The sequence below is a fragment of the Oenanthe melanoleuca genome, chromosome 8, assembly GCF_029582105.1.
Source record: "Oenanthe melanoleuca isolate GR-GAL-2019-014 chromosome 8, OMel1.0, whole genome shotgun sequence".
Classification (NCBI taxonomy): Eukaryota; Metazoa; Chordata; class Aves; order Passeriformes; family Muscicapidae; genus Oenanthe; species Oenanthe melanoleuca.
Genome location: NC_079342.1, coordinates 26406954 through 26420635, shown reverse-complemented (window position 1 = coordinate 26420635; position 13682 = coordinate 26406954). Strand labels below are relative to the sequence as shown.

The 13682-nt window shown below is 38.6% G+C and overlaps 1 protein-coding gene across 12 annotated transcripts in view; it reads right to left on the bottom strand.

Annotated features, from left to right (window-relative positions):
* The window catches only part of KIFAP3 (kinesin associated protein 3), a 65191-nt gene that overhangs the window by 23574 nt on the left and 27935 nt on the right, over positions 1 to 13682 (bottom strand). For 8 of the 12 annotated variants that reach the window (XM_056498173.1, XM_056498181.1, XM_056498176.1 and 5 more), the window contains 6 exons: positions 11549 to 11657; positions 10363 to 10475; positions 9253 to 9418; positions 8920 to 9045; positions 8602 to 8700; positions 7720 to 7805 (listed from right to left, as the gene is read on the bottom strand). In XM_056498173.1, the coding sequence (XP_056354148.1) occupies positions 7720 to 7805; positions 8602 to 8700; positions 8920 to 9045; positions 9253 to 9418; positions 10363 to 10475; positions 11549 to 11657 (699 nt within the window). Of the gene's footprint in view, positions 1 to 7719; positions 7806 to 8601; positions 8701 to 8919; positions 9049 to 9252; positions 9419 to 10362; positions 10476 to 11548; positions 11658 to 13682 lie in introns of all 12 variants that reach the window. The other 4 variants (XM_056498171.1, XM_056498179.1, XM_056498174.1 and 1 more) reach the window with 1 other exon arrangement.

Genomic DNA, 13682 nt, shown 5'->3' with positions numbered 1-13682 from the left:
CAAATACCCTGCACATCTTCATCAGATGAGCATTTCGTAGGACAACTAGTTACCAAAAAAATCTATTAAAACCAATACATTTTTTTCTTTCATGAGCTCCAGCAAGAGTTTAATTTTGAACTTCATGTCAATTTTTATGTATAATGCTGAACAACCACAAAAATGGTAGGCAAGTAAACTCTGAGGGGAACTTCTCCAGAAAGCTGAGTAAAACAGGATATAGGTTGCAGTCACTATGGAAAAATATGCAGGCATGAAATTTCAATCTGGATTACAGCTTAATTGCACTCAAGTGATGTGATATTCATGTAAAGGAACACCAGTATGAAGTGACACAGCCTATGGTCACTGCAATCAACTGTTCAGAAAAGGATCTTCTAAACATAGCAGATTTTGGGGCTGGTGATTTCCACAGAGGGAAGCCATGGATAACACTCAGTTCCTCGGGCCCAGCTATCTCTAGGAAGCTCATCAACACAGGAAATCTGCAGATGGTATCAATTTGGGAATAGTCACAATTAATGCACACAATTTGTGCTTTTTAAAACCAAAGTATTATGAGCAAGAATAACATCCTTAACCAGAATGTTTCTTCTTGTGGGAAGAAATATACTTATGAAACACATCTCACTCCACTGTCTTCTAACCCAACTACAAAGGCGAGAAAAATAGAAAATAATGTCTTAACTCTCATAGTGGTTAACACATGATCTGGACAGACTTTCCTCAGAGATCTAAGCTGGAGTAGTTTAAGGCTTTAAAAATCTGTTTTACTTAGCCCTGAACAGGAAGACAACACACAATTAGTGACAATGCCTTGGTTGTGGAAGTGTGAATTTCTGCTCCTGCTCAACATGCCAAAGTAGATCTGTCTACAACCAGAGGCATAAAATGGCAGAGAAGGCAGAATCAGCTGGCTTAGTAGCTCAGGGTAAACTTCTGAAAGCCCTGGAGTCTGAACTAGAGGTTTTAAACTGATTTAATATTCTACCAGCCTTGTCTTCATTGCTATCATATCTGTTCCACAGGTAACACTCTCCACCCTGTGCCTCTTCCAGCATTTGGCTGGTGAATAACACAAAAGCCAGCTGGCCCTGCCAGTCTGACAAAGGCTTTTCTGACATTGCCAACAAGTATCTAGAACCTCCAAGATTTCATTATCCCCAATGTCTCCAATTCCACCTCTGACCAACACGAATTCCTAGACTTTGTTAATTCCACTCCTCATCATCCTTGCACTCCTGTCCAAAACCTGGTGTCCTGCACAACTTCCACACCCAGAACAGGCATCACCTGTGGGATCTATAGATATTCTCACTGCCTAGGGAAGCAAAATTCCACTTTCTGTCTGTCAGTATTACTGCAGTCCTAGGGAGGGACAAACACATACTGTTTGGAAAAGAACACCTCAGGCTATTTCTTGATTTCCCCCCACTCCACTTATTAAAAAGAAAAACTAGAAGTAACAGTAAAAACTTGGAAAAAGCAAGCAAGCTTATCACAGAGATTTATAAAATGACCCATAAAAAAAGGAGACAGTTTCTTGATTTTCAGTGATGACATCTGACCAGCACCTTGGAAACAGCTCCTTTGCTGCATCTGCCAGAGCTGAACCCTGGGCTGGCTATTATGTCAGCCTCCAGCAGTTGTGAATTAACTTACAAGCTTTAAAGAAACATCCTGTAACTGCCAGAAATCATACTGCAGTCTCAAGAACACTATTCCCAGAAGTCATGATGGCAGAGAAGGGGAGGAAAAGAAACAAATATAACAAACAGAAAATGAGATTAACCTCTTTGAAAGCTGAATCCCTTTTACATGATCCCATTTACTTTTCAAAGTTCTCAAAAGCCAAAAGGCCATCAGCTGAATCACTTCATTCACATTTACCATCAATGCACTTTGAAAACACTTGAATATTCCCAAAGTTACAACCCTAAATGTGTCTCACTTCCTGATATCAGAGTTCCAGTCACACCACTGCCTGAACATACCGAATGTCTGTCAGAAATAGACATCAACTTCTTATATCCTCCTGCAAAAATCAGTTAACATTTCTCAGATTCCAACTGATTTTTCCTTCAGATGATGACAGCAGGGCAGAATATTCCTATATATTCTACATTTCCCATCCTATTCTAAGAGGTTTAAGACTCCCAGGCATTTTTCCTCAATCATTCATCTGAAGTTTGGAAAATGGTATTAGCAACTGAACAGCACACTACTTAAAAAACCCAATTTATCCATTCAAGTACTTTAGCAACTTTGTTCTTGTCTTCATTCCCAGTGAAAAAAGCAAGGTACAAATGTTACCAAGAAGTGACTGCACCAGAACTAGATCAAAGATCATTTTTGTCAGGAGGCTCATTGTGGCAGCAATCACAGAAAAGGAAGATCTGCAATAATCTAGAATGATTTACATAATCTCAGCACAAAAAAAGTTCATTTAAGTAGTGCTAGATCAGGAATATGTCTGTAGATTTTCCATGGAAATATGCAGAACCGCCACTGGGTAAATGATTAATGGAATAACATCAGAATGGAAGAAAAGCTGTAAATGCAGGACTACAGCCAAAAGACACAAAGAAACAAATTAAAGACACTTAGAGAAAAACAATTCCCTAAAACACTGCCAGTCTTCCAGTAATTATATTTTTAACTATTAAAATCTTTTTATTATTATTTTGTGGGTTGTTTTGGTTTTTTTTTTTTGTTGGTTTTTTGTTTTTAAACACATGAAGCGCTCTTTCTTTACAAGGGAATTTCTGCAAACATGAAACCAGAAGACTAAAAATTATGGAGATACAGCTATAGCTTTGAGCCCTCCAGCCCTCTGAAATGTTAGGCTACTGGAAAAGCACTGCAAGGGAGAATGAGAAGGTGAACAGAATGTGCCTATTTTCCAACACCACCCCCCTCAAACACTGCAGCCAAAACTTAAAAGGAGGAATTCTGAAAGTTGATTTTATTCTCTTTGGAGCACCCTGACATCACTGTTTTTAACATTCGGTTTCCATAAATCCAGAAGTGTCATAGAAGATGTATGGCTCGACTCTGGGAGGAATGTGCCATCCTTTTTGAAGTTCTGCTTCCAGCTTTGTTTACTACTGAACCATTGAAATATTATGAAGCGTTAACTGGCCCATTATCAGAGCGTGTCTGTTCCCTATCAGGGTCCCCTTTGTCACTGGCTTCCGTCACACCTTGTATCTGATTAACACACTATAGGATAACACAGAGCTACACAGATCTGCTTTGTGTTCTCTCACAGCTGATGAAAAACAGATTTTCCTTTTCACTTTAATGTGGTTGCCCTTTAATTGGGTCTGTAATAGGGTTCATTTGATGTGATTCCTCTTACTGAACTGAAACTGCTATACAATAAGTAGAATGCTCATTATGTTCAAGGCTCTACTTAGTGATTTGTTACATTCTTCATTAAAAACCTAGTGTTTACATGAAAGATTAAATTAACTGTTTATTAAGAAAGAAAAGATTTATCTTGTCTAGCTATCCCAAAGTTAGGCATATGATTTTAACTCTGTGCCTCTATAAACCAAGGAGAGAAACAGATGTTAGGGATCACCTTCTGCAGGTGTCCACCACACCCACCTCAGGATAAGTACCACTGCAGGGCAACTCCTTCACAGGCCAGAGAAAAAAAAATATCCTTCCACCACTTACACCTGTGCAACCTGGAGTCACTGCTTCACAGTCAGCTTCATTACTATAAATGTATTCTGACAGGAAGTTCACAGAAATCTGAGAGCTGAAACTTATGGCAAGGCAAGGAGAAAAGAGTAACCATTGATGCCCTCTGACTTTAGGTGGCTTCATAAAATGTAAGGCACCCTCAAAGTTCCTATATTGGCAGTAGCAGACTAGAGAAACATTTTTCCCCTTCCTTTTGGAGGAATGTAAGATATCTCACTGGCAACCTGTTATGTAAGTAACAGATCAGTGGTTTGGCTCACCTTCCTAGTCCTACAAATTCAGAGAGCAGGCACCAGTGCTGAAAGGGAATCTGTCCAAGGCAGGTTTTATGTGAAGACAAAAACAATCAGGACAGGACACTCTTGCCCTATCTAAAGCTGCCTGGGGTTACTCTGCTGCAGGCAGAGCCACAAGAAGCAACCAGAAGTTGCCAGAAGCAGACTGCTGGCAAATTGAACACTGAACAGAGGAAACTTCAGCAGCTCAGCTGCAGCCCCAGCCCCTCGCTGCCCTTCTGCCCACCCCTCTGTTTTCATGTTTGCTAAAGGATAACAGGGCAACAAGACACACCACAGAAAGGCAGTCCTGTCAAGTGAAGAGAGAACCTTTTTACCTGGAGTGACTACAGCACTCTTCATGGAAAGAGGACACCAAGCTGGAGTCAAAGGTTATCTATTTTCAGAGCATGCTGCCTATTCAAATAAAGCCCACACCAAATCCCTGTGGTCTGCTCTTCCTCGACTCTAAGAGAGCTGGCCAGCATCTCATGCAGCTGGCCCCAAATCCCAGAGCATGCAGGGTTCACAGCACATTCCTGCTTCTTAGGTGAAATTCCAGCATTCCCAGCATGGAGGATTTCTTTCTATCAGGGAGTTTAGCTAACACAAAACAATGCAAGCTGTTCATTAACAATTAATTCCATAAAAGGCAAAGATAATTTGCCATTCATTACAAATACCCAGGGCAAAGAACAAGAGCTGGAAAAACACCTTAGGCATGAGGCCCTTCCTAAATCCCATGGGCAATGCTGTAACTGTCTAAAAGCTGTTTTACTCCTGCAGGAACTTTTGTGATCCACTCTTGATCATAAGAGAAAAAAGATGGTACATCAGGTCTGGATTGGAAGCTGCAAAGGCACTGAAGAGGGAAATTGGGGGAAAGGGGGAGGATCAGACTACAGAGTCCTAGGATCTGATGATGGTTAATTTGACTGCAATAAAACTGAGCTAGGAGCAGATAAAGAATAAGAAACCTGAGAGATTAGTAGCCCCCTTGGCTCTTGATAATGTTGCCTAAGGTGAACAGAATAAAAGCATCTTGAGTAAGCTGACATCTCTTCCCACAAGCTTGGAGTTGCAGTTGTCCACACTAGTGAAGCACGGGAAAAGGGAAATTAATTTGCTTGAGACTCCTATACCAGCTGCTGACTCCAGGCTTTCAGCTAAGCCCTGAGAGCTGCCCCATTTTAGGGTACAAGCACACAGAACTGGCTGCTCACTGCCAAAGCTCAGCACATGCCTGAGACTGAAGCATTCCTAAATCATCAACTCAGACTTCTTTTGACAAAAGGGATATCTTGCTTCTCCCAGTGCAAAGCTGAGACTGCCCAGTATATACTGTGCTAAAGCAGCACATCTGTTTCAGTTCATCAGTGGCAGAGTCCAGCCAAGCTATATTAAACAAATCATCACTAGTGTAACATTTCCATAATTTCTGTGACAATTACTTTACTATAGAAAGCATTTCTCCCCTAAGGCTTATAAGCCATGTGATTTTCTCCAGTGCTATTTCAATCACAGTATATACAGCTCACTGATGAGTGAAAGAAGCATTTGTCTCCCTGACTAGAAATTATTTTCAAATCTACTCCCCAAAATTTATTTTCTGATTTCCATCACAGGACCTACTCCTGTCAGCATGTGTGCAACAAGAAGAGTGAAGGTTTGCTTGCTGTGGATTTTGCACAAATAACAAGTTCCACCACTCCTGGAGACTGTTCAGACACCTCAGCAGGCACTGCTGGTGTAAAACTGCCCCACAACCAAACACCTCTGTGTTTACAGCTTGCTTTAACATTCCTTTAAAAGCTATCAAGATCTGAACTTCTGATAACTTACCCTCTTACATTTCCTAACCACCACTATTTAGAATCTGTTGCCTTTTTTGCTTGGGATTTTTTGTACCGAGAGACACAAGTGCAACCAGATTCCAACACGATTGAGAAAGCAATCAATTAATTAGTGGTTCTCTTTGTCTTCCAGAAAAGAGAGCACATTATGCTTCCTGTTCCCCTCAGGGCCATGGTGTTTATGCAACTTATAAACCCAACACCCACACAATACCCAGATAATAAAGCCAGAAAGACCTTCTCAGAAAAGGAACTCTCCTAGCTCACCAGCTAACACCACTCTAAGTGTGGCATTGCTTCACAAGCAAAGAAAAATATAATTTACCACCACGCCAGCTGCTCTCAGTATGTGTTTGGTATCTCCTCCTTCACCCCCAATAACCACAGTACCACGTAATTTCTTCCCTTTATTCTTCCTCAGGGCCCTCAAAGTCCTGTCCAGTGCTTTTTGCAAGTTGAGAAGCCTTTCCCATCCATTAACTTAGCACTCCTCACTGACTCATGGTGAGCATAAAGATTTTGTGTTCTTAGGAAGGGAAAAAAAGCCAAGTACATTTTACTCAGATGGTAATACTGAATATGAAGCTGTATTTTTGTATGTTTATTCTTCTAAATTCTATAAAATTTGCTAAATCAATTTTTCACTAACTAGATATTACAACACACATCACTGTAAAGCTTCCCCATATGAACAAATCAACATGGGAGTCACTTGGAAACTGCACTGGCCCCAAGGTAAAACAAGTATTTGACACACTCAAGTTGTACAGCCTCACCCACAAGATAAAAAAAATTCTTCTACTGTTTCCATTGGAGATGTCCCTAGAAATAGTTGATTGTGTTAAGCTGAAAATGATGCCCATCATAAATAAGTACTAAGTGCAAATTCATCAGAGTTTAAATCTTGTCCTTAACGAATATCAACAGTAACTCTGCCATTGGAGCAAATTTTCATTCCATACCTCCCTGAAGAAAAGACAGAGCCAGATAAAAAGAATTCCAGTTCAGAAAATGTTATGTCATTTTACTGGTTTAAGGGGACTATTAAATTAGAAGAAATTATTAATGAGTGTAACAGAAGAAGGCAAACTAGACTATATATAGTATTTTGCAGTGCAAGTTAGGCCTTTTGCTATATTATTCAGAGAACAAGCTGCAATACATGTAATTCAGCTGAAAAAGGATCAATTGTAGATGACTGAAAAAGCAATAGGGTAGAAAAGGTACTGCTGCTCTTGACTCAGTTAAATTGTCTTGGCTATAAAATTACATGACAGCTACTCTATACCCAAAAGGATGTACAGTCACTACAATCCTCAACAGCACTTGATAGTTTAATATTCTTCCTATTTTCCAATTTAGCAGTGTAATACAACTGTCCCAAAAGTTTACTGTGATCCATGGATAGTTGGACAAACTAAAGCTAAAGGAAACTTATCCAAAAGGTGAAGACAATATTAGAGTGACTGTTCCCCCAGCAGAGAACAGCCAGCATCAGGATCGCTGCCACATTTTCTTTTTGAAACAAATATTGGCACCAGGCAATGCAGAGAAGCTGAATAAAGCTGTTGGGTAACAAGAGCCATTTGTTTGGAGAGCTAAGAAATAATGAAAGCTTGGCACACTTATGTAATGTGGTTAATTTATTAAAGTCTAAAAGCACTTTTTAAAAGTGTAAAGTTAACTTGTATGAATTTTCAAAGTACATGCACACTTTTTGGAAGTTTGATGCACAGCCTAATGACTGAGAATTCATCTTCTATCAATATGATTAGAAAATTGCACGAGAAAAATACTTTCAATTGGCAATGTATTTAATTAACATAGAATTCCCTTGAGTAAAGAGGCTCTGGAAGGACAAGGGAAGTCAGACGTACCGCTATGATATCCAGAGTGTTGTCACACACCTTGCGGATCTCGGCGTTTTTATCATGCATCAGGTCTATAAGGTATGCTGGGGCTTCTGCAAAGCTGCTGTTAAGGAGAAAAACATTTTTTCCCCCCCTCACAACCCTGGGCTCTTCAAAGTGCAAATTTCACTAAGAAGCAGAGGCAGAAATTTTTCATCTCATGTAGCAAGAAAGCATTTTTCAAATGTTGGTGCTAATTTCCAGAATTATCGAGAGATGTAATTTCTTGTTTTTAATTTTTTTTTAAAGCTAGCAACCTAGGAGTCCAAACAGGACACAAAGAATAACCACCCAAACAGCTTCCCAGATATTCCACAGAGATTAAAGACAAAAAGCACATGAAGTATTCTTTGTATTGTTAGCACTGTAATCACTAATTTGCTATCCCTCCCAGGGCTCATTCATCCTATTCTAATGCTTCAATAAAATGTAACATTCAGTTAAGGACCACAACATTTCAGACCATGCAACATATTTATATAATGGTGCAATGCAAAAAGTTTCCCTATGCCCTACATATGTTCTTCTATGAACTGTGAATTTCATTATGATTTGCAAAACAAATTTAGACAGTAAATCAGATTGAATAACAACTAATGAGTCAGCTGGTCCAGCCATCCCCCTCCTACTCCCCTCCCTGCTTCCAAACAAACTAAGTTTTAATCTTTACTATTATTCTTACAGTCCCTTTACATGCTTAGGCTGCTTGGGTTTTTTTCTTCAGCTGAAATAAACATTTACAAAGAAACCTCTGAGATCATTAGGTTTCTGCAAAAGAAATAGTAGTCAAACATCAGCAATGGCAAATTAAGTGCTGCAATTCTAGATGTTTCATCTCCAAAAAGATACGTGTTTCCTTGATGATGACATCTCTGGTGGCTTGGTGGAACACCATCTGATAAAATACATAGATGATCTGGCAGACAAACTCATCATCTTCCTGCTGAGCTGCAAGGAGAAAAAAATCCACCATGATTTCAAACCTCACAAATAGAAGCTTTTGATGGTTAAAGAGTTGTGAAGGTGTGGGAAAACCCAAATCTATTAGACCACTACCCACATCTATCACTAAGGGAGTAGCTCCTCCCTCATACAAACAAAACCCCTGAAAGAGCAATGTCAATTACAGCTCCTGCTGTGCACCAGTCAAATCAATGGCCAATTTACCATTCAGAAGCTCGATGAGAGCAGGGATGATTCCAGATTTAGCCAGCAGAGCAGCACAGGAGTCATCCATGGAAACTGTCCCAATCATGATCACCACTTCCAGAACGAGGTCATCCTCAGCAGAACCTGCTAAGGCACAAGGCAGCAAGAAGGAAGAATTACCTCTTCTTCATCTGCTGGCAGCTGTGTATTTATCTGCAGACATGATTCTATTCTTCAATGTTGTTTTCCCAAGCAACCACAAACTATAAAGGTAAATAGACTCTACTCTGAGCACTCTAAATATTCTTTGGGAGACACTGCTTTGGAAGCCCAACCCAACTTTGTACAGACCTGGTTTTAGCTTGTCCTTGAGATATGGAACCAGTTTGTATTCCTTCAGCACAAGTTCCCAGTCCAGCTCTGGTAAGGTCAAATTTGCAAGTGTTCCCAGGCATTCAATCACAAATTCTTCTTCTTCATCATTTGATACTTGAGCTGCTAAATCACCAACATATTCCTGAAGAAAGTACAGCAACAACCATTACAAATGAATAATCTGGGTTTCTGAAAACTCACATCTCAGCCAAACTAAAGCTAATTCTCAAAAGAAAACTAAAGAGACTATGCTCCTGAAATAAGAACTAATAAGGCAGTTTCAAATCCAGTTGATGAATAATCCAAGAAAACATTTCAGGACTCTTCCTCTCTCTCCTTTCACTTTCAAGGGATGTGGATCATTTGTTCCAACATTCCAAAAGTAGTTACTACAACACAAAGTTTAAAATGCTCTTAGAAAAAAAAAGGAAAAGCAGACAGAGAGTACCATCCTGCATTAGTGGCAGTAATGGAGTTCTTTACTTAAAGATTTTAATAAACAGCTACAGGATTTTCTGAGGACAAACAGGGGAACAATGGCTTCAACTTACTGATTTCATATTGCTTTAATACAACTTGATACTTGATCCACATTTTAAGAGTATGTTTAAAATCTCTATGATTAGAATGTTGTGTTTTCCTCCTTTCTTTTGAAAGGGTGGTTTTACAGGATCAATATTTAAATATTAAGCATTTAAAATACCCAAAAATACAAGACACTTGGCATAGTGGGGGAAAGAAAAAAACACCAGGTTTTTCTCTCTGGGTCCAAAAGCAGAAATTTAGGATAACTTAATTGTTATGATGTTCACCCCAGCAGCTGAGGCTTTTTTGTTTGTTTGCCTGGGTTTGTGTGTTTGTTTAGAAACTTACTGGATAAGGCTTAATATCTGTCTTCCCCATAGAGGGGAATCCAAACTCTGATCTACCAGCTGAGATAGCCTTATAAAACAACACATAAATCACTCCAGGACAGACAAGGAAACTTAAACTGGACACCCTGCAAAACAAACCACGGCACCTCTCCAGAGCCAGTCTTTTCCACAAGGATAAAAACAGAGATCACATTAGGTAGGACATACTTACAATAAACTGGCTTTTAGTTGGCCCATCATGTTGTGAAATATTTCTGATCATCTTCATTAACAGAGGGTCCTTAAACTTCAAAGCCCGCTTCATGAGCATTTTCAAACCATTTCCTGAAAAGAAACAAATGCTTAGAAAATCCTCCAAATGAAAAAAAAATAAAATGAGGATTTTTGATCAGCACACACCCCCAAAGAATACTTTAAGCTTTTAAAGTTTAGAATGAAAAAGTGCACAGCAGTTAGTCCAGGTACAGAGACTTCTCTCCCCATTCCATGGAATAAATACATTATTATGGTTTTACAAGTTTATTTACCAAAGATCAATGCATGGGAACAGATCTGCAGTACTTGACTGCATAGAGCAAATCCCAGTGTTACTATAATGCTTCCAAAAGACCAACCTGCCTTCCTAAAAGGTGTTGCTAGCTTGAGTTTCACCTTGAATATAAAACTGGATCACCCTGCTCCCCCTTCTACAGAGCTTTGCACAGAATTTTAAAGTGGAATTTCAGGCCACAGAATCTCTTGATTGCAATTGTCCCCTTTGAAGGCCAGTAATTGACTGCAGCAGTTCCTAGGAAAAGCACTGGGCACAAGTGAAAGTTGGAGCATTATTGAGTTTATATTACTCAATTACTGAGTAATACAGTTTCATTTAAAACTGCTAGTATGGAAATAATGAAACTTTAAAAGCAATCCAGAACTACTGCAAGAAATGCAGAACTATTTAGACCATGAATCAAAACATTAGAGCCCAAAAGACCCTCAATTATAATAAAAAAATAAAATAAAAAATTAATGGAAAGATGCAACTGAAAGACATCACTGCTATTCATTTGATACTGGCAGGTGAAACACCAATTTTAGACATCAGGCAAAATAAAATCCTGATGTTTCCATACAGCCACAGTTTCCCACAGCAATGTCATCAGCCTTTTTTTCAGAACTGTGTGCATGTACAAGAGGTGTGGGCATCTCCCTCAAGTTTCATTCCTGCTACCAAGAGCAAATGTGAGGTATTTGCTTGCAATCACTATACAAACACATGCATTTTATTTTTAAAAGCACATATACACATTTAAAAATAACTCAAAAATACATAATTTACATGTGTAAGTATAACAGAAGAAAATCTATGAAGTGTTGTCATCTCCAAACCCCTCCCAAAACCTCAGCCCAGTTACCTTCACAGATAAGCTGCACATTTCTTTTGTTGGCAGCAAGGTTAATACAGAAAGAAATAAGTTCCAGGTCAACTCGCTCATCAGGACATTCAAAAAGCATCTTCATTAACTGCCAAGAAACACAAGCACACTTGGGTCATTCATCTTTCCAAAGCATTAGAAAAGCAGTGTTATGATATCAACTACAGTACCTTTATAAAAAAAAAAAAAAATCAGTATTCACCATTTCTACAGGAATAGTGAAAGTTACAAAGGTCAGGGGCATGACATGTATAGTTCCATTATTTAGGGATAACAATCCTTATAAAGTGGCAAAAATGGCAATCACTCATCACTCTTAAATTAACTTGGCTTAGTTACATTTCATTGCTACCACGGAAATTTTTGTTTGACTGCTTTTGAGTATTTGTGAATGGATAAATTTGTTTTGAAAGCTTAAGTGAATTTAATACAGAAAAAAATACAACCACAACTTAATTCCACAGAAAGTCAGATTAATAACTATTAGCTTAATAGAATTATGACTAAAGAGATACTTAATTGCAAAATAATTCTACTATTATTTTGCTGTGAGTGACTCCATTGACAATTTAGCTGTCTCTACAGCACTGTTCTTTATCTTTGCAGCTTCCAGCTAGAGCTGAACACATCCCACAGACTCCTCAGCAGTAATCCCACTTTTCTGGTAACATTAATGTAAGTAGACAATCACCTATAATCCTGTTCAAACAGCAAATGTCAGTGAATTCCCAGGTGATTCCCAAGGATCCTAACCTATGGATTGCCATCATTTCACACACCTGGCCCTGTATTGTCCATTACATCACAGGCTGGCTATCCTGGCTCATTTGGTTCAACAGGAACAGGTTTTGAAATGGCATGTGGAATATATGAACATGACTAAAATAAACCCATTTCTTTTCCCTCTGGTTCCAATCCTGGCAGACAAGCCCTGCACAACTTCTGGGCTGGGAGACATCACCTTGTTTGCTTCTAAAACCCACTCAGTTCATAAGACAGGTTTAGATTATAATGCAAACCAGTGTGATGACAAGACTGAGATTACTGGAAGAGGAAACAACTAAGCCTAAAGATAAGCAGGACATAAGGTACAAAAACCGCAGCTCAGAAAGGGGCAGGAGGACAAGAAAGCAACAAATAACAATTAAATCCAATGATTAACTAATCATTAAATATTTGTGTGCTTGCCCCCTGGTGGAAAGACAAGTTTGTAATGCATTAAAAGCCAGAGAAAGTAGATGAAGAACCCATTTAAAGAGGAGAAAATAAAAAGAAACAACAGGATTGCAGGAATTCTCTCCAAAGTATTTTACTCCAGCCATTCTGTATGTTTACCTATTATCAGATATCAGGCTGTCATTCCAAAGGGACCCAAAAAACCCTCAAAATAAAAACTACATTGCAACACAGCTATTTATGTCTTTCCTGAGACTTTCATGTACTCATGTTTAAAAGCTATCATTGATTTCTTCCTCCCTTTCTTAAAAAGGTAGAATCAGATTTCTCTAGGTTGTTTTAAGAACTTATAAATCCCTAGTTTATTAAATCCTTAAGCCTGACAGTCATGTAAGAGGGAATTAACAGAGAAGAAAATTGCCATTTAACAAGTAGAACATGAGCATTCAAAAATCACCCCCTGCAACTCTTCTGTTACAAAACCTTTAGAAACAGATTTTTAAAACCCTTCAAATAATTTGAAGGGAAACATTCTCATTACTTACACAATACAAAGTCTGTGGAAATTAAACGTTTAACAAGATGGGATTACACTGTTAATTACTGAACTACTTCTCTATAAAAAGAAAAAAATATATCCAGTTTCAATTAAAGCTGTTCAAATTTTAAAATAATAGTTTCATATGAGTTCCATGTTTCCCATTATGTCTTCATTTAATTTGATTGCTTCTTGTGCCACTTCAAAAGGAAGAGTAATTGCTGCCAAATAGGAAATATTAAAATTAAATTTGTTCTGCTTTTACTATGTCCATTGTCATCTTTTACTGATTTAACAGGAAGGCAGTAAAAAGACTGCAGCATGTGCAATGAAGAGGCAGTAGTGTTCAATCAGACAAGTCCCATATTGAGTATCAGATACCACAGACCAGCACTGAAA